This window comes from Enhydra lutris, unplaced genomic scaffold (assembly GCF_002288905.1).
Source record: "Enhydra lutris kenyoni isolate GAN:26980312 unplaced genomic scaffold, ASM228890v2 scaffoldscaffold1, whole genome shotgun sequence".
In the NCBI taxonomy this organism is placed as follows: Eukaryota; Metazoa; Chordata; class Mammalia; order Carnivora; family Mustelidae; genus Enhydra; species Enhydra lutris.
The window spans coordinates 40,438,525-40,455,806 of NW_019154085.1; the positions used below are offsets into that span (position 1 = coordinate 40,438,525).

The 17,282-nt window shown below is 58.5% G+C and overlaps 2 protein-coding genes across 5 annotated transcripts in view; both read left to right on the plus strand.

Moving 5' to 3' along the window:
• Positions 1–4,416, plus strand: part of LOC111145460 (protease, serine 56) — a 5,171-nt gene extending 755 nt beyond the window's left edge. The window contains exons 2-13 of the mRNA XM_022500359.1: positions 186–323; positions 685–738; positions 853–1,042; positions 1,391–1,490; positions 1,579–1,738; positions 1,960–2,102; positions 2,344–2,506; positions 2,708–2,884; positions 2,970–3,134; positions 3,222–3,284; positions 3,616–3,722; positions 4,108–4,416. Of these exons, the coding sequence (XP_022356067.1) occupies positions 186–323; positions 685–738; positions 853–1,042; positions 1,391–1,490; positions 1,579–1,738; positions 1,960–2,102; positions 2,344–2,506; positions 2,708–2,884; positions 2,970–3,134; positions 3,222–3,284; positions 3,616–3,722; positions 4,108–4,392 (1,745 nt within the window). The 3' untranslated portion in view covers positions 4,393–4,416. The remainder of the gene's footprint in view (positions 1–185; positions 324–684; positions 739–852; positions 1,043–1,390; positions 1,491–1,578; positions 1,739–1,959; positions 2,103–2,343; positions 2,507–2,707; positions 2,885–2,969; positions 3,135–3,221; positions 3,285–3,615; positions 3,723–4,107) is intronic.
• Positions 4,417–5,074: 658 nt separating this feature from the next.
• Positions 5,075–12,270, plus strand: LOC111144110 (cholinergic receptor nicotinic delta subunit). Of its 4 annotated transcripts, XM_022498250.1 has the most exons (12): positions 5,075–5,126; positions 5,384–5,526; positions 5,973–6,017; positions 6,544–6,653; positions 6,762–6,917; positions 7,143–7,252; positions 8,152–8,352; positions 9,575–9,686; positions 9,791–9,905; positions 10,738–10,942; positions 11,037–11,155; positions 12,088–12,270. In XM_022498250.1, the coding sequence occupies exons 1-12, from the start codon at positions 5,075–5,077 to the stop codon at positions 12,268–12,270; spliced, it is 1,551 nt and encodes a 516-aa protein (XP_022353958.1). The 4 variants fall into 4 exon arrangements, with proteins under 4 accessions (XP_022353958.1, XP_022353966.1, XP_022353976.1 ...); XM_022498258.1 differs by lacking the exon at positions 5,973–6,017; XM_022498268.1 differs by lacking the exons at positions 5,075–5,126; positions 5,384–5,526; positions 5,973–6,017 and having other exon boundaries at positions 6,572–6,639.
• Positions 12,271–17,282: the final 5,012 nt, after the last annotated feature.

Consider the following 17,282-nt stretch of genomic DNA (forward strand, 5'->3'; position numbering starts at 1 on the left):
GCCGCGCTCTCCCCGGTGGGCCGCACCCCCCCGCGCCCCCCCCCCCCCCCCCCCCCTCCCCCCCCGCCCCCCCGCCCCCCCCCTCCCCCCCCCCCCCCCCCCCCCCCGTCTCCCCAGGCAGGCTCAGGGCTGGAGCCTGAGGTTCTTCCCCAGCCGCAGGTGACTTGTGCCTCATGTCCCAGCAGCTCTGTCAGCCCACGGCACGAGAGCACTGCAGGCCGCCCAGAGGAGCGCCCAGTGGACAGTTAATCGAGTGTCGATGGAGATTCGACACAGACTGCATGAGTGCGGCGGCTGTGCCAACCATACCATCCCGTGCCCGGGTGAGCTTGCCCTGACTACCCTGGGCCCGACCTCCTGTCCATCCCATCCCTTCCCTTCACACGTGACTCCCTCTTGGAGACAGAGACTAGGTGGGGCTGCCACCTAGACAATGCTGATGAAGGTCTTGCCAAGAAGAAAGGGCACGCCAGGCCTGGGACATAGTCCGTGCAAAGGCAGGAGGACAGGAAGAGTCTGGGCTCATTGGGTGGACAGTGAGAAATTCATGGTGAAATAGACCCTGGCTGCTGGGGGTGGACAAACAGAGGGGAGCGGTAGGGCAGAGAGAGGGCCCAGGCTCGGCCTGGGGTGCAGGAGGGGTGGGAGGCCAGCCATGAGGCTCAGAGGTCTGTGTCTCAGCAGGCGCTGGGCATCCCAGGCCTCTGGCCCCCCTCCTCCAGGATCCAGCAGAGCCAGGTAGGGCTGAAAGGGCTCCAGGGGGCAGGGCCAAGGGAAGGGTGTACCCTGGAAGGGCCTCGAGGGTGAGGGGGCCAGGACTTGTCCCCTGTGACGCCCATGCCACCTTTCTAGGGCCTTGTGGCGAGAGGCGCCCAAGCGCTGTCAACGTGACACGGGCCCACGGCCGCATTGTTGGGGGCAGCGCAGCTCCGCCCGGAGCCTGGCCCTGGCTGGTGAGGCTGCAGCTCGGAGGGCAGCCTCTGTGTGGCGGCGTCCTGGTGGCGGCGTCCTGGGTGCTCACCGCGGCGCACTGCTTCGCGGGGTACGTTGGACCCCAGGCCCTTGACCAGCCCACACCCCCAGTGCGCGGTGGGTCGTCTGGCGGGCGACACAGGCGAGGGCCGGTCTCTGCTGCCCCCTGGCGGCGGTCACCGCCTTGCCCTGCCCCCGGCCTCAAGGCGCCCTCTCCGCCCAGCCTGGGTGAGGATTATCTGGGAACGCCCGGCTGGGCTAGGCTCCTAGACTTACTGGGGGGCCCTACCTCTCCCCCGCCCACCTTCCCTGCCCGGCGAGAAGGAGCGGAGACACAGAGATCCCGGCGTGCGGGCCTGCTGAGTGGTGCCCGTGGGCAGAGGGCAGGGTCTCAGGGGACTCGCCCCTTGTCCCGCAGTGCCCAGAACGAGCTTCTGTGGACAGTGACGCTAGCCGAGGGGCCCCAGGGGGAGCAAGCTGAGGAGGTGCCGGTGAACCGCATCTTGCCGCACCCCAAGGTGAGAGGGCAGACCCCAGGCTCTCAGAGTGGGGAACAGCACCCCCACCCCACACTTCATCACTATTGCGCGGCCACTCCCTCCGCAGTTTGACCCGCGGACCTTCCACAACGACCTGGCCCTGGTGCAGCTGTGGACGCCCGTGAGCCCGGCCGGGGCGTGGCGCCCTGTGTGCCTGCCCCAGGGGCCCCGGGAACCCCCAGCCGGCACCGCTTGCGCTATCGCGGGCTGGGGGGCCCTCTTCGAAGGTATGGGGCTGCTTCCAGTGTGAGTGCGAAGAATGGGGGGTTAGGGTGATGGAGTTGGGGAAGGCCGGGTGTAGGGAATCTGACCCCCCCCCCCCATCACCTTTGCGAAATACTGTCTGATCTTGCAAAGGGGGAGGAATCAAGGAGGGTAGTGGGAGGAGGGACCTGCTAGCAAGGCCCCAGCCCTCCAGGCCTGAGCTCCCTCCACCGATTCCCTGTAGATGGGCCTGAGGCGGAGGCGGTGAGAGAGGCAAGAGTGCCCCTGCTCAGCACTGACACCTGCAAAAGGGCCCTGGGGCCCGAGCTGCACCCCAGCAGCATGCTATGTGCTGGCTACCTGGCCGGGGGCGTGGACTCCTGCCAGGTAGGAGCCCTGATTGATGTTAGGGTGCTGAGCAGGCTGCTCCCCAGGGACAGGACGGCTTCTTTCCTTCCGCAGTCGGCTGTCATTCAACTTGTCTGAGCTTTCATGTCCCCACCACTAAAAGGGGGTACAAGGGTAGAATCCCCAGAACTCAGAGCTGTCCCACCCTGCTAAGTGTCGGGCTGGCAGAGGAGAGGGGCAGGTCGATGAAGTACTCTCTCTTTTGGCTTGGGTCCCGCAGGGTGACTCTGGAGGCCCCCTGACCTGTTCTGAGCCTGGGCCCCACCCCAGGGAGGTCCTGTATGGAGTCACCTCCTGGGGGGATGGATGCGGAGAGCCAGGGAAGCCTGGGGTCTACACTCGTGTGGCCGTGTTCAAAGACTGGCTCCAGGAACAGATGAGTGGTGAGTGCCGCGTTCCTATTCACCTCTCCCCGAAGTGCCCTGCTCACAGCCCTTGGGACAAGCCCCTCTACATCCCACCGGCCCCCAGCCCCTTACTGCGTGGGGAAAGCCTGTCCTCCCTTCGGGGAAGAGCTGCAAGGGCTAAGGTCCAAAGCCGGGGCTGAATTGGCCGCCGCTGCCCCCCATCCCTACCCCCCGCAGCAACCCCCTCCAGCCGGGAGCCCAGTTGCAGGGAGCTGCTGTCCTGGGAGCCGCCCGGGGAGCCGCCGGCAGACGCCGCCCCGCCCTGCGCCTTCTACGCCCGCCTGTGCCCGGGGCCCGAGGCCGCCTGCGCGCGTCTGGCGCACCAGCAGTGCCTGCAGCGCCGAAGGAGATGCGGTGAGTCCAGTTCCCAGGGCTGGGCCGGCGGACAGGGGGCCTGACCCAGGTCTGACCGCCTCTCGGACCCTTGTCCCGCCCGCAGAGCTGCGCTCGCTGGCGCACACCCTGCTGGGCCTGCTGCGGGGCGCTCAGGAACTGCTTGGCCCGAGCCCAGGGATGCGGCGCCTGGCCCCCACCCTGGCTCGTCCGGCTCTGTCGCTCCTGGAGCCTCGCAGACACCCCGCCCGCGAGCAGCGGCTGCACCCAGGTACCCCGCGCCTTCACACTCCAGCCCCAGCACCCCCTGCCACCAACTGCGCGGAGGAGGCGATCCCCTAACGCTGCGTCTCCCCAGGATCGCGGGCTGCGGGCGCTCGATTCCCGAAGCGGAGGCCGGAGCAGCGCGTGGAAGCGAACGGTAATGACGCCCCCTGCGGGCCTTTGCCGGGAGAGTAGCAGGCCAAGGGCTGGCGATGGGCTTCGTGGGACAACCGGCAGACTGGCTCTCCCCACCTGAGCCCCCGCCCCCCCTCCCCGCAGTAGGGAGGATGACTCTTTGGGGGTTCAGTTCAGCAGAGACCATCTGCTTTTGTTATCACTTAACCTCTCTGATCCTCAGTTTCCCATCTGTAGCACGAGGAGAAATCTGCCCCCTGGGAGGCGGTCCACTGAGGTCCTTGTGGGAATCCCACCCCGGCTCCTTTCCGGTGCGTTTACTGCTGTTCCCAGGACCTCTCCCCTTCCTGCAGGTTGCCCTGGGCTGGAGAGTCTGCAACAGAAGTTGACCACCCTTCAAGGCACCCATGCCTGGATCCTGCAGGTCCCAGCAGAGCACTTGGCCATGGACTTCCACGAGGTAGGTCGTCAGTCTTCCCACATTCACTCAAAGTGGCCTCAGAAGGCTAACCTGGGTCAGCCCTGATGAGTAGGGGGACAGAAGGGGCACCCTCCACAGCAGGAGGGAGGACCTGCTCCCCAGCAACTTGGGGTGGAGGCGGGGGGGTGTCTTGGGAGAAAGGGGCAGGGAGGGCATCTGCGTGTAAGCTGGGGTGCTGGGTGGATGTGAAGGTGTGGGGGGAGGTGTGAGTAGAAGGGCACGTGGGGGTGTCCAAGTGAGCAGGAAGTGTGCAGGATTGGGAGGGTATGGGGGGGAGTGGATCTGGGTGAGAGTTTCTGGGGGCCCGGAGGAGGCAGACCAAGAGCTGGGTTGTGGGACCCTGAGCTCCCTCCTCCTTCTTCAGGTCCTGGCCGATCTGGGCTCCAAGACGCTGACCGGCCTCTTCCGAGCCTGGGTGCGGGCAGGCTTGGGGGGCCAACATGTGGTCTTCGGGGGCCTGGTAGGCCTGGAGCCAGCCACGATGGCTCGCAGCCTCCCCCGCTTGCTGGTGCAGGCCCTGCAGGCCTTCCGTTTGGCCGCACTGGGAGAGGCAGAGGGACCCCGGATGGGTGCAAGGCAGAGCCAGGGGCTGGGGAGGAAGGGGCACCCCCCACTCAGTCCTCAGATTTCCCCAGCCAGGAGGCCATGAACCAACCCTTGGTCAAGACCTACCCCTCCAAGGGGCTCCTGTGATAACAATATGTCCCAGCCACAGTTGATTGGGTGTGGGGGGCGGGGGGCCTGGGTCCATGTGTCTTCCCAGATATGTCATCAGAAAATCCCGGCTGCTTTAATAAACGTTATTTATGATCTACAGCAATAACTCTGGAGCTTTCTTGGGATGAGAACTGGGTGGGTGAACATTAGGGCCAAGGAGGACCCAGCCTCCAGTAGCAGTTGGCAGAGGTCACAAAGACACAAAGACACACTGGAGAGAGGCTGCTAAGTCCCCATTTCCGCATACATGTCTGCTCCTCAAGAAATGGCAACAGCTGACCTGTCACCACTCCCCTCCCTGTGGATGGCCAGAGCTGCCCCCAGAATCCAGTGCCTCTACCCAGCCCCCACCCCTACTGCTAGTAGTGGGAAGTTCCAGCCTCCTGTCCTTGGGCTCCTGCCTGGCGGCCAGTCCCCATCCCCACCCCCTCAGCACCTGCCTTGGGTTTTATACCCGGAGCCATGCCCAGACGTGTCAGATTGCATTTCCGGGCTGCCACTTCCCTTTGCACATGACCCCCCCCCTCCCCACACCTGTCCCCTTTCCTACCCACCCACATTCCCCAGCCCTGTAGACTGAAGGGGCAGCCACGAGACCCAGTCAGAGGGACAGGATGGAGGGACCCGGGTTGACGCTGGGGCTGCTGGCTATGCTGGTTGTTTGTGGTAAGAGCAGACATCACCCCATCCTGAAGGGCCCTCAGGACTCACACCAGGGCCCCTACTGCATGGTCCCCTCCTACCCTACTTACCTGATTCTCCCTCCCTTAGCATCGGGCCCAACCTCCCACCCCCACTGCTATTTCTCCCTGGAGGGGCAGGAGTGGTGGGACCCCCCTGCTGAGCCCAGCCCCATGGCCCAGCAGGATTTCAGGGCAGCTCCCTTCCTGTCCATCCCTGCCCTGCACCCCACCCATCCCCAGGTAGCTGGGCCCTGAACGAGGAGGAGCGGCTAATTCGGCACCTGTTCGAAGAGAAAGGCTACAACAAGGAGCTCCGGCCGGCACACCAGGGAGAGAGTGTAGACATCACGCTGGCCCTCACACTCTCCAACCTCATCTCCCTGGTGAGACCCCCTCTGTGGCCGGGCTGGGGACGGGAGGGCAGGGACAGCTCTTGGGAGGCCTGCCTGTCTCCCGGACTGGGATGACCAGGAAGGAAGTTCAAGGCCCCAGCCTGGACTATGGTAGTTCCTGTCCCAGGGAAGCAGGCTCCAGTGTTCTGCACGCTCAATGCTGCCACAAGCTTTGGCCTGATCCCCCTTTCCCCCCCAGCTTCAGCTCTGGGGTGTGCCCCATATCAGACCCATGATACACTTCAGAGGCCATGCGCTGTCCCTGCTCCTGGGTCTGCCCACCCCCTAGTGACTGTGAATGCTTGTGGCAGGTGTCTGATTAGGCCAATTGCCATGGTTTCCCCTGGGTGGCGGCTGGGAGTAGGTGCTTGGTGAATGTACATAGGTGGAAGAACCATGCGGGCCCTGGGGGACAGCCGTCTCGTGTGTGATTACAGAAAGAAGTGGAGGAGACCCTCACCACTAATGTGTGGATTGAGCACGTAAGAATAGCCCGCTCAGTGCTGGGGTGTGGGGGTGAGGGTGTAAGGCCCAGGCTTCCCTGTGCTCCCTTTTGCTTGGGGATCTCCAGAAGTGGATCCTCCTGTCCTCCCGAAGGAGCTGACTTCTATCCAGAAGCCCAGCTGCCCTTCCCACCACCTTGAACAGTTACTAGCTAGCTCAGATAGAGACTTCTGGTAGACCGGGATCCTTCATCTATGGGGAAATTGTCACAATATCCTGATTTTATTAGAAGACACTCTTCTGCCACCTGTCAGAATTTCATAATACAGATATACATATTCTATGCCCACAATGGAAATATGCTCCCTTGATTGTGCAGTGTACGTTCTACATAGCTGTACATGACAGATCTCAGTCCTAACTCTGTACCACCTCCCCCAAACTCTTATCATAGCTCCTAGACCCTGCCCAGTCTTCCCTCAGGGAAGTGAGGAGAGTTGAGGGGGGAAAGGGGAGCCTGGGCAACAGCAGAGCCTACCACTGACACCTCTTTTGGGCTTCCAGGGCTGGACAGACAGCCGGCTGCAGTGGGATGCTGAAGAATTTGGCAATATCAGTGTCCTGCGCCTGCCCCCTGACATGCTGTGGCTCCCAGAGATTGTGCTGGAGAACAAGTTGAGCCGCAGCCCTCCCTGGCTTCCCCTCCCCCGCTCTGACCCCCCAAACCCTGCCAATTCCAAGCTGGCTGGCATTGATGGTGACCCCTTGTCCTTGTCCCTCAGCAACGACGGCTCCTTCCAGATTTCCTACTCCTGCAACGTGCTCATCTACCCCTCGGGCTATGTGTACTGGCTGCCACCTGCCATCTTCCGCTCTTCCTGCCCCATCTCCGTCACCTACTTCCCCTTTGACTGGCAGAACTGCTCCCTCAAGTTCAGGTGCACCCACTTCTCCAGCCACCCTTCACCCTGGCCAGGGACTGAGAAAGGTCCTTGAAGCACTCTCGTGCAGAGGCCCCCGCTCCGTCCTGATGAGAGCTCCCTCACACCCCTGACGGCCCCTCTGACCATGAACCTCCTCTACTACTAGCCTTCTCCCACCCCCTGCCATCAGTGGCCGCGCCCAATGGCTGAGGACCCCCCTCTACTCACTGCCCTCCCCAGTTCCCTCAAGTACACAGCCAAGGAGATCACCCTGAGTCTGAAGCAAGAGGAGGAAGAGGGCCGCTTCTACCCTGTGGAGTGGATCATCATTGACCCCGAGGGCTTCACAGGTGCTGGGAGTAGCGGCTGTGGGTGGGCGGGGTGGGCGGGCCCCTCAGACACACATCCACAGATACGGTCACCCTGACACTGCCCGCCCCCCCCTCAGAGATGCACCTGCACACACACACACACACACACGCACACACCTGGAACATGGACCTACAGGCACACAGACTGACAGAGAGACACCGATGGACAGACACACACTGACCCACAGAGAAACATACACAGACATACTTACTGACACAAATCTAGCACACTGAAAGGAAAAGAAGTCCAACTGGAGGGACTGTGTCCCACAGGCAGAGACCGACAGGGCCACACTCCTTCTGCTGCCCAGGCCGGAAGACCCTCCTGGATCTGGACAGGGTCCCTGGGGATGGATGTGGCTGACAGATAAGAGGGGTCGTTAGTCTTCTGTTCTCAGGCAGCCCAGGGATATGGTTGCGGCTTTAGCGGGTACTCTACGGTTGTGTGTGCTGCCCCCTACCAACACCCCCCACCCCCATCTATGAGCGGGCTCAGATCTTCTAGGGGTCCCCCACCCCATGCTGCTGTCCATCACAGGAGACCAATGTCACACTAGTCCCAAGGCTACTCCATCCCCGAGGAGTGGAGGGGGAGGGATTGGTCTTACTCTTGCTGCATCATTATCTCTAAGACTTATTTGAACCATATTATGGCCTTAGCCTCTATATCTTCCAAGAAGAGGGGGAAACACTCCTAGAAGAGAATTTCTCCCTTGCAGATTGAAACCTCCATCCCAACCCCCCAGGGAGGGAAACCTGCAAACAGAACCCCAGCCGTCCTCCGCATGCCCCCTCTCCCCAGCCCCCAGTCCTGCCCTGAGCCCATCCCGTGCCCCCTTGCCCAACTTGACACCAAGGTGTCCTTCTGCCGCCCTCAGAGAATGGGGAGTGGGAGATAGTGCACCGGCCAGCTAGGATCAACATGGACCTCAGTGTCCCACTGGACAGTCCTGGCCGCCAGGACGTCTCCTTCTACCTCATCATCCGCCGCAAGCCCCTCTTCTACGTCATCAACATCCTGGTGCCCTGCGTGCTCATCTCCTTCATGATCAACCTAGTCTTCTACCTGCCGGCAGACAGTGAGCCTCAGAGCCCATCCCAGCCCCCAGCCGCCTGGGGCGCCTTTCCCACTCCCTGAGCCTCGGCCTCCCAACCCTCCCCTCCCTTCCTCCTGGGAGACACAAGGGGGTCACCACTTCCGGGGCTTCCTGCCCAGGGTCCAAGCAGGAGGGGCATGTGGCCAGCCAAAGGGAGGGTTTTGTGACACTGTCCAACATCCCCAAATGGACAGGGCCCCTGGGGAGTCCGTCTCTCTTGGACCTTGCTTCTGCTTCTCACAGTGGGGCTTCCCAAGGAAGTTCCCTAGAGAGAACCACAAGACTGTCCCTCTGTCAGAGCAGATATCAGGTCTGTCCTAGTCACCATGTATGACCACAGGCCTGGCACACAGAAGACCATCTGCTTGGAACCAGTGGGTGGCTGAAGGGATCTCTGGGAAGCCAGGCGTGGGGGCATGCAGCTGATGTTCTTTTGGTTCTAGAAGGGCATGTGTAATCTGTGCTCACTTGGTTTCGCAATAGTTTCAGAGTATTTACTAGAAGTAAGGCACAGTGAGTCCCAGGGACAAGTGTGATCCAGCCTCTGTTGCGGGCCGAGACTGTACTCTGCAGGTCTGAGAGCATGGCCTCCAGGGTAGGATAATGGGGGAAGCTTTCCTGGAAGAGGTGGTGCTTGAGCTGGAGATGGGATGGGACGCAGCTTCCAGGTAGAGAAGGGGCCCTGGGGCAGGGCTGTGGGCCTGTGACTGCAGTGGCCACCTCAGAGTGCTCAGGGGCTCCAATGGGAGGAGCTCGGCAGTGCTGGGCCGGGGGTCTCTGAGTGGAGGACTAGGAGTTGGGGAAATATGGGGGCTCTGAGGATGTCCTGGAGCTTTCTGTACAGGGGGACACACCAGACCTGTGATTTTTGGAGGGCTGAGTGGCAGCAAGCTGGCTACCAGTGAGACCTGGTGGTCACTGAGCCCCAGGCAGCATGATGAGCATTTAACACTCACTCTCTCACTTGGTCCTCACAACATTCCGCAGTTGTGAAAACTGAGGCACAGAGAGGTTAAGCTACTTGTCTAAGGTCACCCAGCAAGTAAGTGCCAGAGCCGGGATTTGAACCCATGTCCTCTAGCTCGGTACCCCCACAATGTTAATCAGGGTATGGTGGCTTTGTGACCAGTGGTGCAGGGGCCATGGTGAGACCCACTGGGCCCAAGACCAGAGGGAACAGCTGCTAAGTCCCAGGCTCCCCCAGGTGGCGAGAAGACGTCGATGGCCATCTCAGTGCTCCTGGCTCAGTCTGTCTTCCTGCTGCTCATCTCCAAGAGGCTGCCAGCCACATCCATCGCCATCCCCCTCATTGGCAAGTGAGTGATGTCTGTGCCATGCCACACACCCCCAGCCAGCCCCGCCCACCACGCCCTGCCACGCCCTGCCCCACCAGGGCTCCACAGTGAGTGTGTCCCTACAGATTCCTGCTCTTCGGCATGGTGCTGGTGACCATGGTTGTCGTGATCTGCGTCATCGTGCTCAACATCCACTTCCGCACCCCCAGCACGCACGTGCTGTCTGAGGGGGTCAAGAAGGTGAGGGCTCTCAGCCAAAAGCTGGAGACGGTCCAGCAGTCCCTTCACAGGAGAGCAGGGAAAGACCCCTGGCATGATTGCACGGGTACGCCGGCCCTGCGTGACCCAAGCGCCACGTGCTGCTACCCACGCCGAATGGTCGACTCTCCTGGCTGGCTGCTACTCAGAAGGATCCCGACCCAGAGGAGCACAAGCTGCACAGTCTCCTCTCTATGAAGTTCAAGGACAGGCAAAACCAGCCTTCAGCGATAGAAATTGGGAGGGGGTTTCCCAAGGGGGTGGGGGGAAGTGACAGGCGGAAGCACCAGGGATTGGGAACCCGTTGGAGATCTCCTCTGGGGAGTGTTTACATAGTTGACAGCATCTATAAAAATTCACCTAGCTCTACACTTCAGGGCTGCCCATTCTGCTGTATGTACCCTCTACCCTTGATGGAAAAGAAGGCGAGGAATGCGGGGATGGCATGCCCAGGAAGGGGTGTCCTTGCCTCTCAGCCGCTGCTCGCTGTTCTGGGAAGGTTGAGGGCTTGTTTGGTCATCAGTGTCTGGAGAAGAGCTCAGAGCATTGGAGGCCTTGTTCTTTTTTGTTTTGTGTATATAATTCATTTTGAACAAATGAGCTCCGCTTTGTGCTGTGGGCAATGAGGGACAGTTGGAAGCAAGCTAAGGGTCTGTCACTAGAGGATAGGGGGACTCCGGGACAGCATGCGACTCAGCAGTACTTTGTGGCAGTCAGGAATGGACTCACAGACATTTCAATGTGCCAAGGTGGCGCATGTCAGTAAAATAGCCTTCCTGTGTCCCCCATCCCCCCCACCCCCGACCTGCTGCAGCTCTTCCTGGAGACCCTGCCGGAACTCCTACACATGTCCCGCCCGGCGGACGATGGACCTGGCCCGGGGGCTCTGGTCCGGAGGAGCAGCTCCCTGGGCTACATTTCCAAGGCTGAGGAGTACTTCCTGCTCAAGTCCCGAAGTGACCTCATGTTTGAGAAGCAGTCCGAGCGCCACGGGCTGGCCCGGCGCCTCACCACCGCACGTGGGTCCCTGCCAGGGGGTTTGGGGGTGCAGCCCATCCATGGAAGGTGGGCTGGAGGCAGGCCTCATGCCCCCCTCTGGCCTGGTCTCCACAGGCCGGCTCCCTGCAGGCTCTGAGCAGGCCCATCAGGAGCTCTTGAGTGAGCTGAAGCCAGCCGTGGATGGGGCCAACTTCATTGTCAGCCACATGAGGGACCAGAACAATTACAATGAGGTGAGTAGCCACAGAGGGCCGATGCCTAGAGTGTATCCTGTCTTCAGGGGGCCTTGCTTCCCCTCAGAGACACGTACCCACTGAGAGGAAGGAGTTCACGGTGGGTGCAGACCCCGGGCCCCGCTGGGAGGCCGAGCCCCCATCTAGAACTCTCCAGCAGCTCACTGCACACAGTGTGCACCCAGGCATAGCCACAGGCACGTAGCTCCCTTAGGGTTCCTTCCTTTTCTTCTTCTTCTTTTTTTTTTTTTTTAATATTTTATTTGTTTATTTGACAGAGATCACAAGTAGGCAGAGAGGCAGGCAGAGAGAGAGGGGGAGGCAGGCACCCTGCTGAGCAGAGAGCCTGATGCAGGGCTCAATCCCAGGACCCTGGGATCATGACCTGAGCTGAAGGCAGAGGCTTAACCCACTGAGCCACCCAGGCACCCCTAGGGTTCCTTCTTTGTTGCCAGACCCGTCATTTTCTGTCCCTGCTCAACTCCAAGTCTGATGTTCTAGACATAAGCGACCGTTTAAAAGGCAGCCTTAGGTGGTCGTTCCATATTATATGATTTTTAAACTTCTCTCTTGAGAAAGGGGCCCTGTTTTCCAGTTCGCATAGGGGCCAGCATGGCGTTGAGAGGCTGGGAGGGTGGAGAGGGAGGCGAGGGGACGATGCAAACTTCCTCAGCTCCTTGAGAGAGACTGTTGGCACCCCAGCTCTTCTTCAGCTCCTGGAGCTCTGCAGTGGGGTGAGGAGGAGGGCTGTGGCCCCATTCTTGGTCTCCTGGACAGAGGGAACACACCAGCTTGTCACATCCACTGCTAGCCAGGGGCAACCCCCACAGATACACTGAGGCCATGCCTCTGTCACTGGGCCTGGGCTTGGGGTATAGGCCCATGGTTTGAGAGCCTTCCTCACCACCCTGTCTCTGCCCCCCTGCCCCCAGGAGAAAGACTGCTGGAACCGAGTGGCCCGCACAGTGGACCGACTCTGCCTGTTTGTGGTGACGCCCATCATGGTGGTGGGCACGGCCTGGATCTTCCTGCAAGGCGCCTACAACCAGCCTCCACCTCAGCCCTTCCCCGGGGACCCCTTCTCCTACCATGAGCGGGACAAGCGCTTCATCTAGAACAGGCCTGCCCTGCCCAGCTGGCCCAGCTCCCAGGCAGCGTCCGGAGGTGGGGGGCACAGGCGGAGGGAGGGCACTAGTCATATGGACAGGGATGTCTGACAGAGGACAAGCCCTTCCTGGGGAGGCCAACTTCTGACCCTGGGGCTTGAGTCCAGCTGGTGCTGCAAGGCTGGGGCAGGAAGAGCCCGGCTTTCCTGAGATTAGGGAAGGAAGGGGGAAGCCCCGCTCTTCAACCATGGGTCCTCTGCAGCTAAACACCACGGAGCCGCTAAGGAGGACTGAGAGTGGATACTGTCTGGGGGTCAGAGCATAACAATTTGTGGGGGGAAGGGGGGGCTGGCTCAGGCTGGGACCCTTCTGTGAGGAATGAGAAAGGCAGAGGCCTCTTCTTCCTCCCCTTCCCTAGGTGGGGGTAGAGCAGATAGGATCCTGTGCTCTCACTTCCCTGTTCCTCCAGCCACCCTCCTCTCCACAACCCCTCAACCTTGGGCTTCTGAGGCCCCAATGGGGGTTTTATGTGGGCACACCTCCCTCTCCAGACCTCTTAAGGAAAGAGGCTTTCAGCAGGGATGGGAGCCCCAGGATTGCAAAATGGCCTTCCCCAGACCTTTCTTTCTGCCTTGGTGACTTTGTGTGGGTCCCCCAGGGAAGCCAAGGACTAGGGTGGAAGGGCTAAGCTCAACACTCAAAAAGACCAAAGGTCAGCTTGTCAACCTCAGGTCACATGCACGATCCTAGAGCCCTAGAGCTCAGCCCTCCCCCAAGAAGTGTCTCCTCTTGGGCAACTTCTCTCCCCAAAGTAGGGTTTCCATACAATATTTGGGACATATTTTTACTAAAAAATTATTGTTTATCTGAAATTCAAACTTAACTGGGTATCTTGTTTTGTTTTGTTTTGAGGGGTGGCAGAGAAAGAAAAGAAAAAAAGAAAGCACAGAGCCCAATAGGGGCTCAGTCTCACCACCCGGAGATCATGACCTGAGCCAAAATCAAGAGTCAGAGGCTCAACAGACTGAGCCACCCAGGTGCCCAGAATCCTGTATTTTTATTTGCTAAATTTGACAACTCTATCCCAAAGGGAGCCCTCAACAATCCTGTCCCAAGGGCCAAAGGCCGAGGCTGCAGATGCTGGGAGACATGGTATCCTACCTCCAAGATGGCCCCAGCGATCCCCGCCTTCTGGTATTCATACCCTGTGTAGCGCACTCCCACAATGCACCGGGCTTGGTCTGTGTGACTGACAGAAGGAGGCGGAAGTGACGGTGTGTCGCTTCTGAGATTAGGCTCTATAAGACACTGCAGCACTCCCTGCCTCCCGCGCCATCACTCTTCGCTTTCAGCTGGATCTCTCACTCTGGGGAAGCCAGCTGGCATGGGAGCAATCCTGTGGGGAGGCCCACTTGACAAGGACCTGAGCCCCTCTGCCTGCAGCCCCATGAGTGACCTTGGAAGCAGATCCTCCAGCCCCAATGGGGCCTTCAGAGGAGATCGCCATCCAGGTCAACATCTTGGGTGCAGTCCCATGAGTTCCGGAGCCAGAGCCACCCAGCTAAGCTGCTCCTGGATTCCTGACCCCCAGAAACTGTGTGGAATAGCATATGATTTTTAAGAGACAAAGTTTGGGGAGTGCTTTGTTACACCAGAGGATGATCTGGGGTGAGCCACGCTCATCTCTTAGGTTCGGTTTTCTCATCAACAAAATGTGTAAGTTCCATTTGTGAGGTGTTGTGAAAATTGAATTTGCTAGTAGTCATAAAGGTCCTTCCTTACACATGTCCTGCAAATTTTCTTAATTTAAATTCAACTAATTAACATACAGTGTATTATTTGTTTCAGGGGTACAGGTCTGTGATTCATCAGTCTTATCTAACACCCAGTGCTCATTACCACAAATACCCTCCCCAGTGTCTATCACCCAGTTACCCCATCCCTTCACCCCCTTCCCCTCCAACAACCCTCAGTTTGTCTCCTGTGATTAAGAGTCTCTTATGGTTCCCGTCCTGCAAATTTAAGGGGTGGTCATTTAACTCATTCCTCAGTTGTGGGCCTGAGTCACAGAAGATGGGCCTGTGGACTCCTATGTCCGAGGCTGGCCGGGGGTCTGAGGGCATATGGGAGCAAACACAGAGAACCCAATTATTCTCCTCCTTGACGTACACACTAAAGGTTGTCACAGCTCAACCCATTTCCCTCAGAGGGAATTGGAGACCTCATTACCTCAGGTATACAAAAGGTGAGATTTTTAGTCTTTCAGTGGAAATGAACAAAAGGCAAACCTCTTTTTTTTTTTTACATGACTATAAAAACTTATATTCATTTATACTAGGATTTGGGCCCACTGCCACCAGGGAACGCAGTGCCCAGAAAAAGACAAACCTCTTAATGGCAAAACTGACCCTAGTTACTTCTGACTTCCAATATAAACTGTGCACAGATTCGAGGTACAAATCTTTATTTTTTTTTCCCCTCTGAATAGGGAAAGTAGCTTGGACTTACACCATCAGATGAGCAGGAAGTCTGGGACCTTCCTGGGGTCTTCCTCTATGAGGGAGTCCCCATCTTAAGCACCAAGAGACATCCTGGATCAGATCCCTCAGTCACTGTCCTTGCTTCTCTCTGCCACATGATGGCACTGTTGGCAACCTCCGGGTGAATCCTCTGCATCTTCCTGGCTCAGGTGGCCATGAACTTTCCCCCAAAAAGACAACCCCAAAATGCCACACCTGACCAAGAGTGCCCCATGCACAGGTTCCCAGGGTCACAGCAGGACCCCCAGCTGCACACATTCCTCCAGCACCGCGGCCCCAGGGCGCTGTCAGCACTGGTCCCCTCTCTGGGTGACAGGGAAACTCCCCAGGGAGTCACCCCCACAAGGGGCCCTACACAGGGTGTCCCTACACACTCTTTCCAGGCCATCAGCGCTACTCACTCTCCTTCAAACAGTGATGAATCTGAGGCATGCACTGGGCTGCTAGGAACAGAAACACAAAGAACGTGGTTCAAACCAATAAGGCTCCATCTTTATTCTATGATGAGATCACAAGGCAGCGGCTGCTACCTTGGCTCAGCGGTCCCACAAAGCTATTAGAGACCCAGGCTCTGGGATCTCTCCCCAGCAGCCCGGCCCTCATGCTTGTTGCCCCAGGGTGCAAGCAGACTGCCACTGATCCTCACTTCACATCTATGTTTAACACAGGAAAGGAGGAGCCAGTCATTTCTGACCCCTTTCATCAGGAAGCAAAGGCTCTTCCCTGAAGCCCTTCAGCTGACTTCTGTAGACATCCCACAGGTCAAGATGTTATCACGCAGCCATCCTTATTTGCAAGGGGGCCTGGGAAATGAACGTTCCAGCCTCCAGAAGAGAAGGTGACAAAGAGGGAGTAACTGTTAGACACAAATGAAGCCTGCAGAAGATTTTCTCTTAATGCTTCCACACACACCCCTTTAGCCCCTCCTGGCAGCGCCAGCCCTCCTCGAGTGACCCGCCCTCCTGAGAACACCAAGGACACTTGGCCTCTCTCCCACAGTAGGAAAGAAGGGGAAAAATCAGGAGTTGAAATCTCTTCATACATGGGGAAGTGGCATAATTCATACCAGAGGGAAGTCATGCTCCACAACCTTCCATTTCCCTCCCAGACACTTGTAGAGAAGGGGAAAGGGGAGGTCAGAAATGTTGGGGTGGGCCAGACCACCATGGCTGGGGGCAGTGTGTGGTTGGGGGAGAATAGGTGGTCCATTATTTAGCAGGAGCCATTAATGGGCATGCCAACATGTGGTCTTGGAGGGACTAGAGAGGGAGAGAGGTACTGCTCTGGGGAGCACCAAAGGGCAAACTGGGGAGAAGGGGAACTGGCTTTGTAAACTTCAGGGAAAGGGGGCTACATACCTAGATTCCCAGCGGCAAGAGTGATGCTTGGGAGTGGGGCCTGGAGCAGGACTGAGCACAAGGACAGAAGTGAATGACCGGGGAAGGCAGGTGTCACCACTGCTGTCCCCTCCGATCCCAAAGTCCTGGTGAGGACAGACAGGAGGGACTCGGGCTGTGGAGGCCTGGGGTCTGAGCCAACCTCACACAGATCTCCAAGGCGGAGTTCCAGCTCACTGACACACGCTGAAATGCTGCAGACATCATTTATTTGGAGGGAGGGGGACATGTAGCCCTTAGATGCCTCTACCACACTGTCCCCCAGGATGCCCATGGGTGGCTAGCACTTATAGAAACCTGCATTTTTTTTTTTTTTTTTTTTTTTTGCCCCTTGCAAACTTACTGGGACATCCTGAACTGTCTGCTGAATAAATGGTCAAAAGACAGGTAGCCTGAGCACATGGCCACAACTGGCAGAAGGACACTCAGCTCTTAGACCAGCCTCAGCCCCACCCTTCCCCTGACCTCAAACTACAAAGTGGATGGAGTGTGTTTTCCGGCCCTTTTAGGTTCCCCTCATCTGACTTTCTGGGGGCCACAACCTTGACCTTATCTACCTGTCCTACTGAGCAGTGACTTCCTGTGAGCCGCTCAGGCTTACCCCTGTCTTCCTCAAAATCCCCTGCTGCCCCCTTGGCCTGGGGCCTGTCACATGCTGGGGACTCCCTAAGTTTGTGGATAATTTTTTTTAATATTTTATTTATTTATTTTTGCGAAAGAGAGAGAGAGAGAGAGAGCACGTGTGCATCAGGGGAAGGGGCAGAGGGAGAAGCAGGCTCCCCGCTGAGCAGAGAGCCCAATGTGGGGCTCGATTCCAGGACCCTGAGATCGTGGTATGAGCCAAAGGCTGACGCTTAACCCACTGAGCCACCCAGGCGCCCAAGTTTGTAGATAATTTAAGAACTACTAAGGCCACACTGAGGGGCCCCTATTCAGCGGTTGTTCTAGTCCCAAGAACCCCCAAATTTCAGGTCTTCTTCAGCCCTCCTTCTTTCAAGGCTTACCAGTCCTATGTGCCGTGTCTCAGAGCCTGGGAGGATGCCCGAACTGGCACCCTAATTTGCATTAAGGTATCAAAGCCTGT